The sequence below is a fragment of the Buteo buteo genome, chromosome 19 (assembly GCF_964188355.1).
Source record: "Buteo buteo chromosome 19, bButBut1.hap1.1, whole genome shotgun sequence".
In the NCBI taxonomy this organism is placed as follows: Eukaryota; Metazoa; Chordata; class Aves; order Accipitriformes; family Accipitridae; genus Buteo; species Buteo buteo.
This window is the reverse complement of record NC_134189.1, coordinates 13261794-13285294: the sequence shown is the minus strand read 5'-3', so window position 1 is coordinate 13285294 and position 23501 is coordinate 13261794. Positions and strand designations below refer to the sequence as shown.

The 23501-nt window shown below is 40.2% G+C and overlaps 2 protein-coding genes across 14 annotated transcripts in view; one reads left to right on the top strand and one right to left on the bottom strand.

The window, feature by feature from the left end:
• CACNA1C (calcium voltage-gated channel subunit alpha1 C) overlaps positions 1 to 23224 on the bottom strand; it is a 490124-nt gene extending 466900 nt beyond the window's left edge. For all 11 annotated transcript variants that reach the window (XM_075051200.1, XM_075051188.1, XM_075051198.1 and 8 more), the window contains exon 1: positions 22817 to 23224. In XM_075051200.1, the coding sequence (XP_074907301.1) occupies positions 22817 to 22946 (130 nt within the window). In that variant the 5' untranslated portion in view covers positions 22947 to 23224. The remainder of the gene's footprint in view (positions 1 to 22816) is intronic.
• Positions 10206 to 23501, top strand: part of DCP1B (decapping mRNA 1B) — a 47084-nt gene continuing 33788 nt past the window's right edge. Inside the window, exons 1-3 of one of the 3 annotated variants that reach the window (XM_075051201.1) lie at positions 10206 to 10406; positions 11415 to 11455; positions 14030 to 14157. In XM_075051201.1, coding sequence (XP_074907302.1) covers positions 10254 to 10406; positions 11415 to 11455; positions 14030 to 14157 — 322 coding nt within the window. In that variant the 5' untranslated portion in view covers positions 10206 to 10253. Of the gene's footprint in view, positions 10407 to 10589; positions 10885 to 11414; positions 11456 to 14029; positions 14158 to 23501 lie in introns of those variants that run through there. The other 2 variants (XM_075051202.1, XM_075051203.1) reach the window with 2 other exon arrangements.

Here is a 23501-nt window from a genome sequence, read left to right as displayed (position 1 = left end):
TAGTGAAAGGACAAGAGGCAGCAGACAAGTCACAAAGGAGGAAATTCCAATTAGACATGAGGAAAATAATTTTCATTATGAGGGTGGTAAAACACTCGAACAGGTTGCCCAGAAACACTGTGGAATCTCCATTCCCATTGCTACTGCTTTTGCTTTAAATCAAAGATCTGTTCAGAGTCACTTTTATGGAAAAGGCAAATTTGGGATCCTTTTTATCTGTTACTGTAGCAGTTTAAGTGCAGTATTGTCATTCACAGAACAAAGATCATATTCCTCAGTACCGTAGGACACCTGAGAATCAATGAAACTACAAGCTTAACATGGTTATAATTCTCTCCTAGCATAGCATGATGGATTTGCCATGTGAAAGGAAAAACCCGTAAGCCAACCCATCTTATTTACTTACATTGAATGAAAATGACATCATCGTTGATGGATTTCATGCAGATAACCCAATGCTAGAGGAAATCAAACTTCAGAAAAGCTTCACATTACATTGCTTGAAATTTTTAGTGACAAGTAAAATGAGCACCCCCTCTCATTTTAGGCCTTTTTTTTTTTTTTAAATACAAACACACATACATATACTACCTAACTACCTAAAGCTCAGACAAAACCAGCTTGTTCATATAATTTTTGCATACAGCAATATCCAAGATAGAAAGTTAAAAATAGCACCCTACGCCTTTTCTTCCCTCTATACCCTAAACCACATTTCAAACAGCATTCTCTATTCACATACAATTACTTTTAGGATGTAACTGCTATTTGTCAGTTGGAATTAATGATACTAAGATATTTGAAAATGTTAAGCTGTATCATATCTCTTGGAATTGTACAGGGGGCTTTTACATCTTATGGCAACTGTTGCCAAGTAGTAGGGAAAAGAGAGATGCTTTCTAGTGGTTTTATCCTTTCATAAATGCTTTCCTCAATCATTACAACATTTTTCCTGATGGTCAACCAACTTCTACAACTCTTAAGTCTATGTTCCTTTCTTCCTCAAGCAGGCAGAGAAAACACCTGTTGTCCTGTATCCCTCAGAAACCACTCAGACAGAAAATGTATGTGATGCTGTATCTGGTTCCTAATCGCTCAGTGCTGCATGAGGAAAGACTCTCCATACGTTCTGTTCCACAACAGCAACCACTTCCAACTAGGTCATGTCACAAGCAGCGACTAAAGTGACATAAAAAACGGTCGTGGCAGAAGGGCAGTTTCCAGTAGTGACAGCACACTGATTACCCAGTGCTGATTACTTGTGCTCAGCATTTCATTCCATCAAAACCTCAAAACACTCCTCTTACTCTACTTCCAGTTATAAAATCTACCTGAACTTTTCTGCCCCAAGATCTACACAATTCTGTCCTTTCCATTTCATTTTATTCCTAGCAGTTGTCTCATTCTGGCTGCCAGCCTCCTTCAGTTTTACCCCCATGCTAATTCTGCCTTCCACTCCAGCATGGCAAGCCTTGTTCCACCTCAGCTCTGCCTGCTGTGTTCCATACCATTCTTCCTGGTTCTTCTGTCCCCTCATCTCATCAGCTGCGACTGCACATTCATCCTGCTTTCCCAGTCTCATGTATTATATCAACAATAACACAACACTATCACTAGTTCTCTTCCAATCCTTATCTCTCCTATACAATCCAATATACCAAGTTGTCTCACTGGGCATTTTCTCCCCTTGCCCCCCTTTTCTTTTTGATTCAGAGATGAAATAAAACATGCTGGCTCTTGCATCAGAAAGGGGGGGAGGGGGAGGGGAGGATCATATTGGTTAGAATAAGGACTAAAGGAACTCTTTAAGATGTTAAACTCCTGTTTAAGAGTGCATCCTCAGCAAGTTTGTAAATGACACAAACTAGGAGGTGTGGCTGATACACCAGAGTCATGCTGACATCCAGAGCAACCTCAACAGGCTGGAGGAATGGGCCAACAGGAACCTCATGAAGTTCAACAAGGGAAGTGCAAAGTCCTGCTCCTGGGGAGGAACAGCCCTATGCACCAATATATGCTGGGGGCCACCCAGCTGCAAAGCAGCTTGGCAGAAAAGGATCTGGGGATCCTGATGGACACCAAGTTGAACATGAGACAGCAACTTGCCCTTGCCACAAAGAAGGCAAACGGTGTCCTGGGCTACATTAGGCAAAGTACTTTCAGCAGGTTCAAGGAGGTGATCCTTCCCCTCTACTCAGCACTGGTGAGGCCACATCTGGAGTACTGGGTCCAGTTCTGGACTCCTCAGTACAAGAGAGATATAGACATGCTGAGGAGAGTCCAGTGAAGGGCCACAAAGATGATTAAGGGTCTGAAGCATTTCTCCCATGAGGAAGGGCTGAGAGCTGGGACTGTTCACCCTGGAGAAGAGAAGGCTCACAAGGATCTTATCAATACATATAAATACCTGAAGGGAGGGTACAAAGAAGGCAGAGCCAGGCCCTTTTCAGTGGCATCCAGTGACAGGACAAGACGCAACAGGCAAAAACTGAAACACAGGAGGTTCCCACTGAACATCAGGAAACACTTTTTTTTTTTTTTTAATACTGTGAGGATGTCATGGTTTAACCCCAGCCAGCAACTAAGCACCACGCAGCCACTTGCTCACCTACCCCCACCCCCCCACAGTGTGATGGGGGAGAGAATAGTGGAAAAAAAAGTAAAACTCATGGGTTGAGATAAGAACAGTTTAATAGGACAGAAAGGAAGAAAATAATAGATAATAATAAAATGACAATAATAATAAGAAGAAGAAGAAAAGAATTGGAATATACAAAACAAGTGATGCACAATGCAATTGCTCACCACTCACTGACCAATGCCCAGTTAGTTCTCAAGCAGCGATCCATCCCCCCCAGCCAACTCCCCCCAGCTTGTATACTGGGTGTGACGTCACATGGCATGGAATACCCCTTTGACCAGTCTGGGTCAGCTGTCCTCGCTGTGTCCCCTCCCAACTTCTTGTGCCCCTCCAGCCTTCTTGCTGGCTGGGCACGAGAAGCTGAAAAATCCTTGACTTTTATTCTAAATGCTACTTTGCAACAACTAAAACCATCAATGTGTTACCAACATTATTCTCATACTGAATCCAAAACATAACACTATACCAGCTACTAGAAAGAAAGTTAACTATATCCCAGCCAAAACCAGGACAGAGGGTGACCAAATACGGGCACAGGTTGCACAAGAAGGTTGTGATATCTCCCTCATTGGAGTATTGGAGGTCCTGGGCAACCTGCTCCAGGTGGCCCTGCTTGAGACGGTTGGACAACATGACCTCCAGAGGTCTCTTTCACCCTCAACCATTCTGTGATTCTAAGAGCACCATGAAATACATTGTATTATCTGATCTGTTAATATCTGAACTCCCTCAGAAGCCACATAAAACTATTTCAGAAAGATCTCCTTAAAGCTGAGTAGTAAGCCAAGAGTAAATAACAGAAACACTTAACAAAAGTGTCCTCAACCTGTTTTAGTTTTACATAGTCTTGTTAGGTTTACTAGTGCTTAAATGAAACAGCAATTTTATTGTAGATCACAAAGCAAGTTCAGCTGAAGATTACATTTAAAAGATTAATTTAGGATGATAACAAAATTAACAGATTTGGACAAAACAGCAGGAAAAATAAGAGGAAGAAAGAAACCTCAGCCTGTTACTGCTTATGCAAGATTTTCTTTGAAAAATCCATGTAGTTCATGTTTCTGTCAAGCAAGGTAACATGCCTGTAAATTTAATCTGACAGAAGACATAGCACAGCATCACCAGAAAATGACAAAATCAGATTGTAGGAGAGGGACTGCCAAACGCCTTCACAGCTCTCAGAATTCACCAAGGGAAACAAATTCATACAAGTGTAATAGACTCAGATACCCACTGGAGGTTTGTGGTGCTACCACAAGTTTCCACTTCAAAATTTCATTCAAAGTGCTTAAACCTTCTATTGGTTGCCTGCTGGAAGGTGCCTTTGCCTAAATCCATCCCTCCTAAAAACCAGGGATAGACTACGTTTATTGTTTCCAAGGGCAACACTTCAAATGCTATCAAGTTTTATCTCCTGGTACAGTTACACAAATCTGACCTCCTTTTTCTACTGAGGCCTTTCTTCCCATACCCACAAACCCTAGAGCAACACAAATAATAATCAAAATGAAGAAATAAAATCAAAGTGATGCATCCTTAAGTTTCAGAAAGGAGCAAGTAATTGCATTTAAAGCATAGAGTTAATTGTGGATCCTTATTGCAACATGAGGCATAAGGAAAGAAAAAAGTCAATTTTCAGTTTGAAAGGAAGTTTACTTTAAAACAAATATCTCATTGATATTTGTTAGCCAAATAAAGCCAGTAACAAATAAAAGGATCACCCAAAGCATTATACCAAAGTGTAAAGATCATGCTATTATAAGTTAGATGATGTCACATTAAAAGACATGTACAATAGCTTTTAAGCCTAACTTTAACTGCAGAAGATACATTTGTGAGAACACCTGCACAAGCTCTCACCACCTGCAGGAGCAGATATGAAACAGCCATTAGCATCGCAAGAATTTCCCCATGGCAATTTTCATGAGCAGCTGTCAAAAATACAACATGATTGGGGGAATATTTGAGGCAGAACCCTCACTTTACTTGCTTGGTTATTTTAACATTAAGGATCCTTCTTCATATCACAATTTATCTGTTGTAGCTCTCTAGAATTCAGTATTGTTACAACACTCCTACTTCATTCATATGCTATGTCTAAAGCTATGAAATCCTTTATCGGTCTTTAATAAAACACCAACATTCTTCATTTAAAAAAAAACAAAACCAAACAAAAAGAAACCCAACAAAAACCAAGAAGATACTTCTGTCAGTTGAGAAGGCAATAATACAAATTATCTTTATAAAGTAACACTAACAGCTACAGGCAAAACAGTTATTCAGCGCTTCTCTTTAGTTCATCAATTAACTAAAAAAAACCAAACAAAAAAAACCCAAACCAACTCCTCCAGCGTTGCTAGCAGCTTCTTCGCAGCAGCAACAGTAGCAGAACTTTGTAATGACTGCATTTCCTTAATATGGCCAGAGCTGCTATGCCAGGTGAGGTGTAAAAATGAGGTCCTGACTTAATGTAATTATCTAATGGAACTTTTCATATTAGGAATTAATTAAACAAGGCCATCTTCTCTGTAACTAGTTGGAAGATAGCTCTTTCAGAGCTACAGGTGTTTGATTCTGCCAAATTAAATGGTGATTACCAGAAGGATGTGGTTGGAAAGGTATTATCTTAGGTAATATATAATTACTATTATATCTTATTAACCTGTGGGAAATAGCAGGAATGCCCTATCCTCATCAGTATTTTGGTGGTTTGTCTAGCCAATCAACTGTGTAAAGAATGAAGCTGATGGATCAAAACATCAGTTTATGGCAGTTTATCAGGATAGCAATAAGGTAATGGCTATCAACAATATTTTATTGATTATAAGCACATACAGTTATGGTAACAAAATTACTGAAGAACTCAAATACTGGCCCAAAATAGTTGCCTTGTCATAATAAAATCCAGTGTCAATTTTTTTAACTGTAATTGAATTGGAATGAAAGTAACCAGATTTAGTTTTAGCACAGAGAGAGATTTTTTTAATAACTGCACCAGATGAAACTACATAGCCTGATCCTATTATCATTATGGAAACTTTAACAAGTAATAAATTACTAACAAAAAGACTAAAATTGCTTTACCCATTAGGGCTGGAGTTAAGAAGTGGACAAACAGTACAACCAACAATTTCAACTTTTGAGCATGAAGAAAGCACTCTTATGCTAGCTACTGAGACCCTGTAATAAATGTGGGCTGAAAAGACCATACATTTCAACAGCGTCTGGGAAGGGATGCGGCTAGCCTCCAGCACAAACTACAGGGGCACTGGTTCCCAAGTGGTGAGAACTACCATGCTGCAGGGTTGTGAGCACATCCCCAGAAATATGTGGAGCATGGGTAACCAAGCCTTGTCCACAACCAAGATGTGGGGTCATCCTGGCTCCACAAGAGCAACCCACTATTCCTCAGGAAGCCGGCAGGCTGGAAGGCACCATGCAAAGATATTCAAATTGCCCTGGCTGGAGTAAGAGGAGCTTATTAATACTGCCTCAGCACCCTTTCTGCTAGCAGGGGCAGCAGCAGTGTCAGCAGTCAGCCTCAGCAGTCAGCCTGAGAAGAAAATTATGGCAGCCTTGGAGAAGGAATAAAGAGGAAAAGGCAACTACTGTGCAATAACAACTCCAAAGGGGCTGGAGATGAGGAAGTGAAGCAAATGAGGTGCTCAACACTACATTTTCTCAAGTGATTCCTGCTGTTTATTAGAAAGATTGCTGCTCAGAGAAAGGACTGAATGTGAACAGGTAGGAAAGCAGTCAGCTGAGGCTGTGATCTCAGCAGCAGTATGAACACTTGTTTTTAAATCAGTTCATTTACCCAGTCTGACTGGTTCACACTGTGGCCACATATGCACCTGTGCCAGTACAGTACCAAGGTGCCAGAATGGCAGGACTGAATGGCTGGGACCTGGGACAAGGGTTGTGCACACTCAGCAGTGCCACCGAGTATATTCACATAAAATCATATCCTCAGTGTCAACAATTTGCTGTAGGAGGCATGACTTCATCTTTGTAAGTGCCATAGATTCTTGAATGTGAAGCTAAGGCTTAATACCTGTTTGAACAATCCTTGCGAAAAGGTTTGGCCTAACCATCTTAATGTTTATTATTAATGGAGACCTTAAGAACATCATGCTGTGTGGATTTTGCCTTAAATCGGTCTGGATATTACCTACACAAAATGTCTTTCATACCATGTCAACAGCATAGGTATGGGGCTTTTTAACAGAATAGTATCCAGGTGGGTGGAGGACAAAAATGTGACATTCTAATTATATACTTCATGAAATTATGACATTTTGAAAGCTAGAAAATTACTTTGTTTCATAAACAAATTACAGCAAAATCATTCTAACTCAATTTGATAGTTATTATGGACTACTGGATTACTGACTGTAAGCAAATAACTGCAGTTTAAAGAATCAACCTTTTTAAGCTGTGACATTTTTGCTAAAACGTCCTTAACTTTTTAGATGCAGCGAGAATTCAGTGTTTCTCTTCTTAACAAGATCTTGTTTCATTGGAAAATTTTTAGTCTACTATCAAGTGATCCCATAAAGCAAGGCAGAACTAATGGCTTTATTAAGTACCTTTACTTCAGGCTAAATGGAAGGAGCAATTACATCCCACTTATGTAGCAGAACAGCTGGAACCAGCAGAAGCTACCTCACAGTGCAACAGAAAATATAAAAAGGCCTGATCAGAAGCTTGACAGGTTTGCTGACTCAAAACACAGGGCTAGGGAACTGTCTGTCCAGCTATGTTAGAAAGGGATACAGTAATCCAGGAGGGAGGTAGTTCTAAAAAAGCATCCACAAACAGGCCACCAAAAACACAGGTGAAATTTTTGACAAGCCTACTTCAGGATATTTACCCTCACAGTTGGGTTTTCTTCCATGGAGCTCAAGGAAACTGGACACTCTACAATCTTCCTATGTCAAGAGAAGGGCACAGGAGACACACTTGAGCCTGTCAGTCTGTCTCTCTAACATAACAAATGTGCAAGGCTTCAAGTATTGGTTGCTGCTTGGCCTGACAAGAGGGGCAACAACAGAAACAAGGTAAGTTGTAAAAGTTGAAAGACACCTTATTTCTGCTTCAAACATTTTTTTTTTTCAGTTGTAACAGGTCTGCAATACACCTTCTAAATTCTGTATACTGCTTTCTCCTACACGATAACAGTTATAACTATTTTCAATTCAAATGAATAGCCTTTGAAATACAGTTTCCATAACACATTCTTCCTTACAGGACTTTGCAATAACCCCTCCCCACCACCACCAAAAAAAAAAAAAAAAAAAAAGGAGGGCATCTTTTTTGTAAGTATTATTGTTGGAGGGAACAAAGGCATCTGGAAAAGTGTTTGACACTTCCATTACAAGTTGGGACTTTTTGTAAGCAGGAGAATGGCCAAAGAATTGGAGATGAGATGGTAATGAGAAACTCCAGCACATGAGGAGGAATGTGGTTAGGTGTGCCTGGAAACTGGGAATTGAGGACTATCTAATCAGCAAAAAGAATTGATTGTGCATCTGTTCACTATTTCAGCAACATGACTTATCTTTCCTACTTTTTGGTTTTTGCCATTCTACTCTGGTCATTTCCAGACCAAGGACAGCAGTTTCCCTTGTCCACCATAAGCCCATATATCTTCCTTGCTGTTACAGGATCTGTAAGTCAGCTGGAGCTTTGCAATAGAGCTGCTTAGAGCCGTTTTCCTACTACAAGTATACCAAAACCACTTAAAAACTTCTGAACTCTAAAGCTGTGTTTCACTACAGCCTCAACTGAAACAAGGTGGCTTTAGAAAAAGAGGAACTGAGTGCAATGTATTATAATAAAAGAGTACGTATAGAGATATCCTCTCCCACTATATGCTTGCAGAGCAAGCTGTAGGTCCTTATTCTTGGTAATGCAATTTTTAGTGGCCTTCTGGGCTACAACAAAACCTATATATTCTCTCCTGAGTCCCAATGAACAGCCACTCTTTCTGTCCTTTCTGAGACCATGCCCATTCCTAACTCCACTGTAGAGACTCACTGTCCCTACATTCAGTAATATGAATTCCCAGCTTGCTGTCTCTCAGTTCTCTGCTATCACCACTTCACATTATGGAAGCTTTTTCATCTGGGCTTGCCCGTTTGCTCTCAGAGCAAATGCTACTGCTCACTCTATCCCACAGGCTCCATCTGGCCTAGAGTGAAAAGGAGGGAAGAAAACAAAATGGCAGTCTTCATCCCCTATGACCAACTACTGCCCTTTTAAAAATGCTGTGTCAGGGATACTGCAAATAAACAAGATAGCATCCATTACCTTTGCCTTTGGTTCTTCCAGGGTATCCCTTTTTCTGGAAGGAAATATATCACCCTACTGCTTCTATATACAGAAGGTGGTAACTCCTTCCAAAATTGCTACGTCGGTCTGAGGTGATGAAATAAAAAAAATTTGCTGTCTCAGGGAGTTCAGGCTGGACAGTTAAGGAAATCTTTTAGATCAAGTACATATTGAGTTTATCTGCATGCCACATAAAGCTCATGTATTTGCTGTAAACTGTTGGTATCAATAGATTAATAATAAATATGTGTGTCTGACAGGAAAATATGGTAACTAAATTCATGGTCTTGTCCATCTGTTCCTCTGCTGTTTGTATATCTCCATATCATAGTATGCTTGTTTATGTTTCAGCTGCTTGTCACATGTATGTTTGTGTATTATATATATATACACAAGGGTTGTATGATGGCTTAGTTTGCACTCGTGTTCCTTTTCCCTCAAGTTCCATGCAGAACTCCGTGAGCATATGCTAGCAAATACAGACTGTGTATATTCACGGACCTCAACCAACTTCTCTTCCTGTTCCAAGTGCTGTGCGTGCGTTGCATCAGTGCACGTGTGAGCACACAAGAAGCATACACGTCCTTATGGATACATGTGCTTACAGATACCTGTGCTAACTTTGCACAGTCTCACACGGACATTCTCTCCACAGGCACACCTGTGCGCCCAAATGCTTCCGGGCACATTTAAGGCCGAGCCTGTGTGGCTCCCTGCTCTCCGGAGGCTGCGTATGTTATGGTGCACACCACACCTTCTCCTGCGTAGGCTGAGGGGCACACGGTGGGCGCGCAGGACTCCCTGCTCGGCACAGCGAGGGCCTGCGCCCTGGCGGCATCTCCGGCCGAGTTTCGCCGGTTCTCTCAGGCCTGCAGCCGCGGGAACCATGCTGTTCCTCTGGCGCGCAGCTGCCCCTCCGGAAAGGAAGCCAGCCTGTGGTCTCCCCAGCGGCGGGAGAGGCCTGAAAACGAAGGGCGCCAGGCACCGCGGGAAAACCTGCCGGCGCAGGCGGGTCGCTGCCGGAGGAGGCGCTGCGAAGCCGGCTGGCCCTCCCCGCGGCCCGGGCGGGCCCCGCCAGGCCGCCCCTTCAGCTTGCCCCGTCGCCAACGGCAACAATCCTGAGCCGGCGGCGCTCGGCGCTCGATTGCGGCGGCTGGGCTGCGACTCTCCCGCCCGCTCTCCCTCCGACTGGGCGGGCGGGGGTGGGACCCACCGCCCTTCCTCTCGGCGTTGGATTGGTTGCGCCTACTAGGAACCCTGTGTTGTTGTCGGAGGCAAAATGGCGGCGGCGGTGGCCGGGGCCGCCCTGCTGGGCAAGGGGCTGGACATCAGCCTGGCGGCGCTGCAGCAGCACGACCCCTACATCAGCAGCATCGTGGACGTGGCCAGCCAGGTGGCGCTCTACACCTTCGGGCACCGCGCCAACGAGTGGGTACGTGAGGCCGCCCCGCCCCGCCCCCTCCGCCGCGAGAGGCGGGGCGGGGCGACAAGCGGCCCCGCCCACTTCGGGGCGTCGGAGCAGGGGGCGGGCGGCGAGGAGGCCCCGCCCCTCCTCTGGGGGCGGGGCGGGGGTAGGGGGAAGGGGGTGGGCGTGCGGCCCTGCCTGAGGCGGGAGGCTGGTTGTGGGGGTTGTGCTGAGGGGCAGCCTCGGGGCCCGGCCTCCTGGGGGGGCTCCCTGCGCTCCTCAGGTGGGGTCAGGGCTTGTGCCTGGCTCAGCCTCTCTGGGGACTGCGAGAGGCCCTGCGGTGCCTGGGAAGTGGGTTTTGAAAGGCTCACAGGGCTGCAAGGTTGTATTCTGCAGGGCAGGGCTGTAGGGGACTGGGCTTTAGGCCAGGGCATGGGGCTCAGGAGCTCTTCTGCCATTCAGACATCCGTAACAGGACCAAAATGCGTGCAAAACAGTGTTGGAGGTACAAATGCTAAAAAGACTAGTGAAGATTAAAACCGTTAATTAACTTGGGGAAGCTTTTGGTAATTTAACATTCCGGCTATTTGCAGGTGGTTCTTGGTTTGCTATAATGGTGGGGCTTAGGGCCTGTGTTTGAAGAACCTGCGCAATCTACCTTTTGTGTGGTTGCCCCTTACCTGCCTGAGCGTTGCGCCTGAGGCTAGGTGCCATTTGGAAAAATCTCCCTCAATCTGGCCTGTGCGTTGCCCTGAGGCGTGGTGGAGAGTTAATCCAGCGCAGTGCTTAGTCTCATGGGGTCAAGCCTTTAGCCTTTTCATGTCTTGTCATAAAGCTTTGGTCAGCTCCATGGTGACCTGAGCTAGCTGCAGTGTGTTTCCACCAGCTGATGAAGTTGGGTTTAATTCTTTTTTCATGGCTTAGGTAAGCGCAGTGTAACTGATGGTATCGGTGAAACAGAGATAAAGGGGGGCTTGCTGATGGCTAGCAAAACGCTGCCCTGATTTCAACTTTCTTAACTTTCCTTTTCGTCAGGAGAAGACTGACGTGGAGGGAACGCTGTTTGTTTACACAAGGTGAGGACATAATGTTTTAATGTCTGCAGGTGAAACCTGTGGATGTGGAAAAGCTAGCTGGGATGGAGCCTTGCTGAATGGAGTAAAATGTTCCTCCTTGTTCAAGAGTGAAAAGAAACTGAAACTGGCAGAGGCAAATATGGGGAAGAAAACACTGGGAAGGAGACATCACCTTGTATTTGAATAAGACTTCCAAATGTGATTTAAATCTCAATATGGGTAAACCTTAGAAATCTGTTATGTTGTTTTAAATAGGATGTAGCATTTGCAGTTTAAAAGGTGTCTGAACAAAACAAAAAAAAAAGTGAAATAAATAATGATATTCCTTAAACTAAGGGAATGGTAGAACTTACTAAGTATTGTGTTCCCTACTTAGGGAGTTTTCATACTGCTTGTGTCCGATTATTCATTTTTCATGCATATTTCATCCAACATTTTGGATGGTTTTAGTGCTTTCTTTTAGCAGCAGCTCCTGTGGCGGCTTTTCAAAGCATTGGTTTCATCATTTCTTCTAGCATGTACCTTAGATCTGTCGTGAAGCCTGCCCTACGTTTGGGTTTCCAAGTTAGCGCCCCAGCATTTCCCTGTGACTATTGCTAAAATCAGAAAATAATACAGTAAGCAGATCTTGCAGTAGCTGCTGGGATGGGACACCAAAGCAGAAACTTTCTTCAACATTTATGTTGATGAGGATCTGGTAGGAGAACTGAGAAAGCAAGAGATTGTTTTGAGAAGGTGAGAGATGTATGTGTGAAGTGACAGGGAGACCCAAGAGACTGTGAACTTTGTGTGAAGTGGGAATGCTGATTTCAAACTTTTGAGCTTTTTTGTACCAGCAGTGGAAATTGCCATCAGTAATTTTTCTAAGCTGCTTTCAGGTAAGTGGAGATGAGATGCTGTTATAATTACCACCACAAGAGGAAGGAACTGGCCCTTAGTTGTGCTAGCAGTAGTTGGAGGTGGCTAGTTGTGTACTGCAAAACAGAAGTAGTATTTCTCTGGTATGTTGGTTTTAAAACTCCAGAACTGACGTGTAACCTGGCACTCCTAGCATCTCTGATCCTTCACTGTTCTTTCTGTTGGCTGAGGAAGTTTCCATTTACAGCAGAGATTGCTACCCTGGCTGCCCAATAGGCAACAGTATGGAACAGGTTTTGAGCTGTCAGTAACATCATACATTGCCCTCCCCATCAGTTTTAACTTCCATTCCCTGTGGCTTTGAACAAAGTCTTAAAGTCTTGTGGAAAAAAACATTGCCAACAGACCGTAGGTTGGAGACCGCTGGTGTTGCCTTTGTTGCTTCTCATTACTGTTGTGACAATGTAAAGTAATGTGACCATTTTACTTGAGCTGACTTATTTATCCACCTGTCTCATCTTTGCAAATTCTGAGGAACAGTCAAAAAATCGGACTGCCAGCTGGGTTAACACCAGTGGAAGTAGACTGGTTTTTTGTTTGTGTGTTTGTTTTAAATGAAGTAGTGACTGTTGCAAACAGGGATTCTTGTTAAGGGTTCCACTTTTGTTTAATTTTCTGTTGACTCCAATCCTGTAATGCAGGTTCCTGTGCTTTGGATTTCATAGAGAAATCCACCCACCAGCAATTACCAGAGATGCCACTTTTCCCAAATGTTTAGCCATCATCTTTTCCTTTATTGTCATACTTGGTTTGAAAGTAATATCTCTTGTCAGGATCATGATAGGTTTAACAGCTTACTTTAATTAAAATTATCTAAGTGACTTGAAGTGTAACCCCCATGAATGAGCATAATGATTTAGAGTCGTGGAATCATAGAACTGTTTGGGTTGGAAGGGACCTTTTAAAGATCATCTCATCTAACCCCCCCTGCCACCATCAGGGACATCTTCAGCTACATCAGGTTGCTCAAAGCTCTGTCCAGCCTGACCTTGAACACTTCCAATGATGAGGCTTCCACAGCTGCTCTGGGCAATCTGTTCCAGTGTCTCAGCACCCTCACTTTTGTTCTTATGCTTTAGATGGTATGGAAAATCCTATCTGGAATGACTGCTACTACCCGCTGTTGTTAACCTGAGTGTTAAAAAATATACTTGCTCCCACCCATGACTGAATCGTTCTAATTGCTGTTTTCTACTCCAGCAAGAAGCTATAGGGTAGATAGTGGTGGTTGGATAACATGATGCTGATGGTCTGGGACAAAGTGGTGTTTTGTAACAACTTGCCTGTTCAGCAGTTGTAGGCCTTACAACTTGAAGTGAAAATTGGACATGCAGATATGATTATGCTTTGCCTAAGTCATTGGACCTCAAATGGTAGTATTGCAGATGTGGCATACTCTCTGTAGCTACTGTGAGACCGGTGGTGCTTCTGTTATTCCTCATACATTATGTAGGTTTTTGACATAATTAAAAGGATTGCATGAAACACTGCAGGAGTCAGTTGTTATTTCCTTGGCAACCAAATTAGATTTTTGTAGTATCTCTTAGAATTAATAATAAAAGAAAAAAACCAAAACATTTTAGAGAACTATAGAACAAATTCTAGTAATTTCTTTCTTTCCTTGACTTGATGTGATTTCTACTTGATAATTTTCAGATCAGCTTCTCCAAGGCATGGTTTCACAATTATGAACAGACTGAGCATGGAAAATCGAACAGAACCTATTACTAAAGACCTCGATTTCCAGCTGCAGGACCCTTTTCTACTGTACAGAAATGCCAGATGTAAGTATGTGATATGCTGGGTTAAATACTGAAGAAGTCAGCTCCTTCAGAGTCTGTTCTTTGTTAAGGCAGTCCAAATGATTACACTGCAGCTTTCAAGGGCTGAAACTAGCTCGTTAACAGTTACAATTGAAGGAATACATTTTGGTTTTTGACGTGCTGCAAGAATCGCTCAGTGCTTCCTAAAATGCCACTCTTCTGAAGTATTAGAATGTGCTTAACTGTAATCTCTTCATTTAACTGACAAATAGTAGACTTTATGGTTGTGTGTATGTGATAGGTGTAGAGACTTACAGAGATATCGTGTGTTCTGAATATACCCCAGTCAGTGTTGGGAAGTCTTGCCATAAAGCAGATCTACTGAGGGTTGGAGTAACACAGTACTGTGTTTATCTTACATGATTATTTTTATACAAGAATTAGCAACTGTCAGGCAAACTCAGAAATAAGTGGAAGACATGAAAAAGCTGTACTTTTACATGCAGATATACATACAGACTGTTACAATGTGCAATTATATGAGAATGAGCAGTTATAAATACACAGTTTATATCTGTACTTGGAAGCAGAGCTGTAGTATGATCTATACTTTGTGCTTGATGCATAAAAGCAGATTGCAGAAATGTTTTATGAAAACTGGGATGCAGAAGTGTTCCCTCTGGATGAAGCAAAAGCAGAGGAAATTCGTGGCATGCAAAGCAGCCCAGTTTGATAATCTGCTAGACCTTTTTACTTCATAAACTTATTGGAGTTGGAAAGTATATCAAGAGGGAATCCTGTTGTTCTCACACACTATGTGGTAGAAGCAATAGAGAAATAACATTTTAAATAACCTAAATGAAACTTTTATTTTTGAGAGTATTTGATAGGCTTACAAAGAATTGAAATTCCCAAAGAAACTGAAAAGAAATGCAGGCATCTCCAGGCTAACCTAGACTAGACCCAAACATGAGGATTTTAAGTACCATGAGACCTCTTTATCCCACCTGATTTTGAAGATGTATATATAATCTTTTTTTACCTTATTTTGAAATTCCATTAGTTCATGTATTTATACACTAATATCTACCTCTTGAAATCTGATGTATTAATTTTTCATTTTTGTTGAGACAAGTAGTATAAAGAGTAATTAGAAGTTGTCATATCTTTATGCTGACATGAAGTAAGACAATCTTTAGTCTGATTACTACATGTAAACTGTGAGTCGTTTGGGTTTTTATTAGGAGAAAAATTGGGAGTTTGGAGAGGTGTAAGCGGTTTGTTCACTAAGAGATGTCAGAATTTTAGATTTGCAGGGTCTCAAATAGAAGTACTAACGTGATTCTGAGCAGCGGGCCTATGTTCACGTAACTTGTCTGAGGCTTTTTGGCTAATTGTGCAACAGCAAAATGCAGAAGGCTTCTTTTCTGGGTTCTTCTGTCTAGGCAATGGTTCTTTTACGGTAGTTACTGCTTAACTGTGTTTGCACAGCATCAAGGCCGCCTGTGTTTCTCACACTGCCCCACCAGTGAGTAGGCTGCGGGGGGCACAAGATTTTGGGAGGGGATGCAGCTTGGACAGCTGACCCCAACTGACTGAAGGGATACACCAGACCGTATGACATGCTCAGCAATAAAAGCTGGGGAAAGGAGGAGGGAGGGCAGTGTTTGGAGTTATGGCATCTGTCTTCCCAAGTAACCATTACACGTGATGAAGCCTTGCTTTCCTGGAAATGGCTAAATACCTTCCTGCTGATGGAAAGTAGTTAATGAATTCCTTATTTTGCTTTGCTTGCACACACAGCTTTGCTTTACCTATTAGTCTGTCTATTTTCAACCCATGAATTTTCTTTCTTTTGCCCTTCTGATTGTCTCCCCAGCCCACTGAGGGGAGGGAGCAGCAGCTGTGTGGGGCTGAGTGGCTGGCTGGGGTGAACCCACAGCACCTACATGGGACCCTTTCTTCCTTACTGTGTATTTCAAAGTTTTAGCTACATAAAATAAAGGAACCTCCTCAACATTAAGTATCTGTTTTCACTAGGGTCTAGTCCAAACGTGGTTCAGAATATCCATCTTGAATTTTCTATATGAATATTTTCCTTGTGTTTTACTTTACTATACAATTTGTCTTTATAATTTTTGCAAAACTAAGGCTTCAGGCTTCTTCCTTATTAAATGGAGTTTTCATTGAAAACTGGTGGGTTTAGGCCCTAATCTTATTATCTGTAAGCAGGAGATAAAAATAATATAACAAGAGTAGTAATACCTGTTTACTTGGCAAAATAGCGGACAGTTTGGCAGTAATACTTAACAGGATCTGGAAACAAGTTATCTTTTTCTAACCTTTTGTTTGACTTGGTTACTTCTTACTCTGTTTTTCATACATACTTTCTTATTAGATATAATAAAACTAGCAGAGTTTCCTCTGTTTTTCTGATTGGTATAGTTGCTTTCCCATATAACAGGACTTACATTTGGGTTTTGTAACAATGTAAATTTCAGAAAAATACAAAAGCAAGCATTTTGAGGAATAAAGAAGTCCTGTCCAGTGTTTTGTTTCTTCCAATATTCTGAATGTTTGTTGAAACGAACTTCATTTCAGTATAGCTGAATATCTGTGGCTGGTTGTATCACACAGTCTAAAATAAATGCTCTTGGCAGCAAAACATAGTACTTGTATACTGGACAAGTCCTCCGACATTTTGTCATGTTACAGCTATCATTTTGTAAAGATTGCTTTGCATTCAACATATGATTACAATAGAAAAAGTTTTCCAAAATTATACACAGTAAAATAAGTTTTAGGAATACATAAAATAAGAAAAAGGAATATTTTGATCTTATATTTTGCTTTATTGTATTTTGTGTTTCTTCTATTGTTCCGTATGATCTTGGTCATCTACAGCTGAAATACTGTCTAAACACCGTGTTGCAGTCGCCTACAGTCTAATCCCAGGACTTTTCAGGCTGGATTTGGGATCCATGGCAGTTAATGTTTGCACTGATCCACAATTTCACAGAAAAGTTTAGTTTGGGAAATCTGTTAGGCTAGAGCTAGGGTTATTCATTTCAAAGCTGGGAGGGAAGCTCAAATTACAGTTTTTAATGCCAGCAGATATCCTTGTCCACCAAGAGACAGAAGGTTTATGGATAAAATAGGTATTTTGAAAGTGACCGGAAACTTATGCAATTTTAGACACTTTCTTTCTGAGAGCAAGACAGTTTTTGTTTAGATTATCTAATAATTCTAAGGGTTTTAAATAATTTCCTGGGTTCTATATTTGAGTAATCTTAACTACATAATAACTACTTTTTTCCTTAATCTTTGGTGATATTTATTGTTAAAACCAATGTTTAGAGCCTGTTGCTTAAGACTTGATGCTGATTAATATGAGATAGTTCAAAAGAAACACATAACTGTAAATTATTGATTAAAAAAACTTCGTTTTCTCCTTTCAGCACTGATCAGCTATCTAATAGTGTACTTGCAGCTATCCGTAACTGTATATTGTACCAGCTGTACATGGGCGTATGCTGGGTTAGTGAATTATTTCTTCAGTCAACTGATTTCTCGTTTTATCACTGAATACTGTTTTTCATGTTTACAGGACACAGCGCTTGGTGAATATAAAGTTGCATATCTTGGAGCTAGCTTCACCTTGAGCATTTCAGCTGCCAGAAAAAAATACAAGATCCTACCTTATAACAGTTATTATTCTAATTATGACAGTGGTCTAATACAGGTTAATTGGGTGCTTTTATGCTATAGCAAGTGAAGAAAGAAACTGTGTGACAGATCAACAAATATTCTATATCTGACTAGATTCTACACCTATTTGAACATAGAAGTTACTTTTCATTTCTGTACCTCATTTGTAGCAAGGCCTTTGATCATGTCATCTCCTAGGCTTGAAATTGAATGAAGCTTCCTAGTGAGATGTGGCATATACTACTGAATTTGAGCTTTTGCAGAGGGTCAGGAAGTGGTACAAAAGCGGACCAGACATGCCTGGTTTTGGTAAAACTGTCTGGATACACGATACATACATAACCTCATGCTAGTTTCAGTTGTCCAGTTTAACTTGCCACTATATGTTTATCAGAACCCTGAAAATTTAATATTATCTTCCCAAATTCACATACTGTAAAGCCATCCAGTAGATGGGATAGGATGGGAGGGAGAGAGAAGTTTGCCAGCTGTCCAAAGAAATACTGTAAGTTTTGGCTTTTGTTTGTGTTTTTTTCTATTTTTTTTCCTGTAGGTCATAATTATTTATCTATGAAAATTTTTCTAAATATATGCTTGGGGGCGAGTGATTAGTAAAATGTTTAGGAAAAGATAATGGTGTATATTTTTCTTAAACTATTATTTTTCATTCTTAAATTCTATGTTACAGCATCCTAGAGCTCTCTCAAATAAAATAACTCATCTTCTCGGAGACTGATTGTGGCTCATTTCAGTTCAGCCTTCTAAGTAAATATGTCCTGGTAAAAAATACTAAATAGATAACAAGTGTCCCACTTCTATAGGCATTTCTTAACGCCTATTGACCCTGAAGTAACATTTCTCTTGTAAAGAACATCCTAGTTTGAAGATTATTAGAAGCTTACTTCCGAAGGGAAAGCAGGAGACAACTGTAATAGAATTTGAGTGATATGTAAAAATGAGTGTGTCATGAAAAACAATCTTCTTTTGGCTACTATAGTGTCTCTTTTTTACCCTGAAATATGTTCTTAGTCTATACTACAGTATATATTCTGTAATTCAGTATTTTAAATCTCTTCTTGCTTCTGAAATGTGTTTTTTATTTGAGAATGAAACCAGCATTTGGTAGTTAAATTTACTTGTGTATATATTTAGATTTAGCCTTCTGCATATTGACCAATAAACAACTACTTGCTCAATTGTTTCTATTGAAACAGGCAAAATAGATATTCCAGGCTTTGTTTTTACGATGTAATAGAGTTTCTGTTTGGTGTTTGGTTTTGGTAAAAACGTCAGTTTAAAATGGAGAGCCTTATTTATCAGCCTCCTACCTTCCAACATGCAGCATCTGGTCCAATAACAACAAAACCCAACAGGATGAACACAGTAAATTGAAATCTGTATCCAACTAATTATTCCCCAAATGCTCATTGGTCTTTTTGAATTTTGAAACAAATACTTTTCAATGTTTTTAACTTCATTCAATTTGTATTATTTTTCTCTGAATTCAGTGGTCTGCTGATTCAGAAATATTACATGGCTTTCTGTTGCCGCATCATTAAGCAAAATGCAATGGTTTTGTCACAGCTGAATAACTCAAAAACAAGTTTTTTGAGTTTAAGTTTGATTGCAAAATTGTTATTCTGGCCTGCTAGAACCTGCATATTTTGTTGAAGAAAATATTTCTATAGTTTAAAGCTCTTTGAAAAATGTTTGTCAATTTGGAACAAAAGTGTTTGAAAAGTGAAAGCTCAAACTATAGAAATTCAAAGTAATTTTGGCAGAAGGCCCTTGCCCTCTGTAGCAGTATGTTCTTCTCAGCCTGTTGTTTGCTAAACAGATTTGGCTAAAGCTTGTTTTTTAAAAGCCTGCCTGGACAGACTACTCCCATTTGTTCAGAATATGAATGCTTGTGGTTTACCTGAGGCTCTGTCCTTGGAGACATTTTTGTCTCAGAGAAATAAACAAATCACTCCTCCTTCCTATTCCACTTTCTCTCCTTTGATCAGCATTATAAAAATTCATCATGCATCCAGCTAGACAGAACAGCAGCAGAGGTCGCGATTATCTTCTCTAGATGTTACTGACCTTAAAGTGAAACCTCAGTTTTGCTGAGAGCGTTGGAATGCTAACACTGTTAAGCATAGATATTATTTTCCTTTTTTAAATTTAAAAGGAAAATATGCATACTGAAAATAGTAAGAGTTGATTCTAAACCCAGAAAATTAAGGTCGCAGCATGCGCTTTGTCATGTTGCATGTTTTGGTTGGTTTTTTTTGAAACCTGTTTTACAGTTTGTATCCAACTTAACTATTTTATAGTTGTCATGTGCAAATTTTATTGAGAGAAGCAAATAAATAGGAGCAGGAAGAAACTTGCTTATCAGATGTATAGTGATGGTAATTTTTTTTTTTATGTGAGATGCTGTCTAGCACTCAGTTTACTGACTTCCTTGTACCTATACGCAGAAATTATCTGTTCTTAGACCAGTTTATAAAAGCATATATAAAAGCATTACTAATTCCCTACTACATTTCCCATATAGTTCTTCCCTTTGTGGTCTATACTTCAATCTACTAGTGATTTTAATGTGCTTAGAAGATGGTAAAAATTGCTTCAGAATGTCAAGAAAAATAATAAACTGCCCTTTGGAAATGGTATAGATATTGATTTACATGTTTATAAGTAAAAACATAAAATATGTACATTTATATATTAGATTTTTGTGCTTTCTGTCTTTCACTTTAATTTTCAAGGTTGCCTAAAAATCTTTAATATTTGCCTGTTGAGAAATAAAAATATTATTGTAACTTGATGGCATAAGTAAACGCTATATTGCAATCGGGTGTGGATGGACATGTAGCAGTGCTGATTCAAGGCAGGTGATTTTTAAGATCGGGAATCATAATCTTGCTGTCCAGTGATTAGTTGGTTTGCCTGTTCTAGAGTATACAACCTGATAGGCCTGCCTTTGAAATCTGTAACTAAACTCTGCTTGAATCTATGGAAGCAGGAGTGGATTTTTAATGTAATGAAAGGGACAGGATAATTTGTAAAGACATATGCATATATGCAAATTACTTTTAAAAAAATAAACTGACTGAAAAAGTGCCATAGAATATACTTTTCTGTGGTAACTTGTAGTTGATCATAATTTCTTCTTTTCCTAACTTTCTTACTGAAGCTAGCCCTATTTGGAGCAGAAGGTTGGACTAAATGACCTGCAGAGGCCCCAACCAAACTAAATAATTGATATGATTCCAGGATTAGCAGGTATTGGTTAATTCTACTTAAGAGTGTTTGGAATTTTTTTGTGCTTATTGTGGAGGGTAAATGTAGTTCTGTGATTTAGGTTTTTAGGGTTCAAATAAAAAAAACCACAAAAACCGGAGGAGGAACTGTAATACCCCCTTTTTGTTTGTTGTTTTTAAAGCAAAATTGTTTGTACTAGTAAGTATTTCTAAATTTATTTTTTTCCCAGAGCTGCTTTATTATTCATATTTTCCTTTAAATACAAGATGTGTTTTTCAGTGGAAATTGTCCATGCCAGTTGTGAAGGCCTTAAGATTAAGATACAAGTTTTGATGCATAAAACCCATGTCCCTTGTCCCTTGTCACCCCGCCCATTTCAGCACAGATATTTCTATTCAGACTTTCCTAAAAGGATATTTTTGTTGTTTCTTCCTCACCCTTCCTACCCTGAGGATTTGGTACCAGTTGTGGAAGTGTTTGAGCAAAGCAAACAATTTAGAATGCTTTGCTTTTGTAAAGTGGCTTTTTGCAACTGTAACTGATGTCTGCAGTCATCTTTTTTGCTCTAATGATGCGTTTCTGCTGTGTGATGAAGGTGGTAAAAAAAAAAAAAAATGGAAGGAAAAGAAGTGCAGTAATCCTGACATAGGTTTTCAGTTATGTGGAACGATGAAGTCCAATCGAAAGTCAGAGAAACTATATGTCATGTGAGAAGAAACAGACTAAGGAGCTAAGATAACAAAAGCTATGTAGTTTTTTGATGGCTGGTAATTGTTTTGTGTATGGTGGAACTGTATCCCTGCCTGGGCAAACAAATTGTTAGGATAAGTAAATGGCGTAGAATTAAAAGCATGTATCAAGCATCCTGCAGTTGTGGATGAGTTTCTATATAGAATGGAAGGAATATAATATTGTGTATATCTGCTAGACACAGTCTTTGTTTCCCATTTATGGATGTCAGTTTATAAGCAACATATTGGCTTGTCTGGACGTTTACTGCTGAGAGTGTACTGCCAGCACTGGGAATTCCGGACATCTTTTCAAGATAAGATAGGCATATGATGCAGTAAAGCTCAAGAGTTCAAGTTGGAACAGACAATTTTTTTTTAAAGCGGTTATTTTCATGTGACTACCTGTATACCCACTACTTCATACACACCTCCTTGTATAGCATAAAATGGTAGATGTTTCCAGATCAGTGTAAATATGTACATGAATGCCTACATTTTTCTTCTGCAAATGAAAATATTACAGAGCTAGTTGCTTTTTAGAAATCTCTCACGTAACCCCCTTTTCAGATTAGTCCCTTCACACGCGCACACATGCATTTAATATTTCAAGTTTTTGTATGTTTTAAGCTTCTTAGCCTCTTTGTCTACAAAAAAAGCCCTTTTTCTTTCTTGTTCTGTATACTTGCATACCTTCCCCCCCCCCTCTTGTCAAAGTGGAAGCAATGTTTATTAGATGCTCAGAAGACAATATATTACCAAGAGAAGCCATCTATCTACTTAACTCCACAGATTTGAGAATTACCAGGATTATCTAAATCCTGTGGTAGTGTGATCATACATACAGGACTTCACAGTACATTATCCTCAACTATTACTGTAAGTTATTAGTGTATTTTCATACACTGTTCTATTTAAATAGAAAGGGAATACTTATCCCAGCAGGTAGATACCAGTACAGTTTGTGTGCACACAACTGGATAATGTTGTCTTACCTCCAGGTTTGATGTAGAAGCAGTTAAGCTGAGTTTCATGCACCAGCTTCCCCTTATACTTCATTTCAGGTTCCCCTGGCTGGTGGCTGGGTAGCGGGTGATAGGCTTGCCGAACAAAGGCTTGAAACATTTTAAAATTCCAAGGAGCGTTGAAACAGCTGAACTTGAGTATATTTTCTATATGTAGTAACGGTAAATTCCTTTTGGTCAATTGTTTCTTACTTCAGAGTTATTTTATGTAATAGCCTTGTACAGAAGTTTAAACCTGAACGTTACTTTAAATTACTGACAACTTGGTTGTTTAATCTAGAAACTATTTTCTAGCTCTTTTAAACCTTTGCAATATCTTTTGCATTATCCTTCCTTTCCTTGCTCTTCACTCCTAATCCTTTTCTTGTCCTCTGTGCCTTATGCTCAGTTGGAGCCTTCTCCTCCCCCTGTGGTTTTTCAGGAAAACTTGGATTGAGAAGTGAAGATAATGGGCGCCATCCACCCGTCAGCTCATCACCTCACCGAGCCATGACGATCTCTGGTTTGTGTATATCAGCACGGACTTCTCTGATAATATCCTCTTGTGTTTGAAAAAAATAGGTTTATCTAGTAGGGGGTGGACTTCACTCCTGACATAGCCAGAAAACTTCTCTTGGAATGTGATCTTGCTCACTGGCACTCTTTTATATGTGTG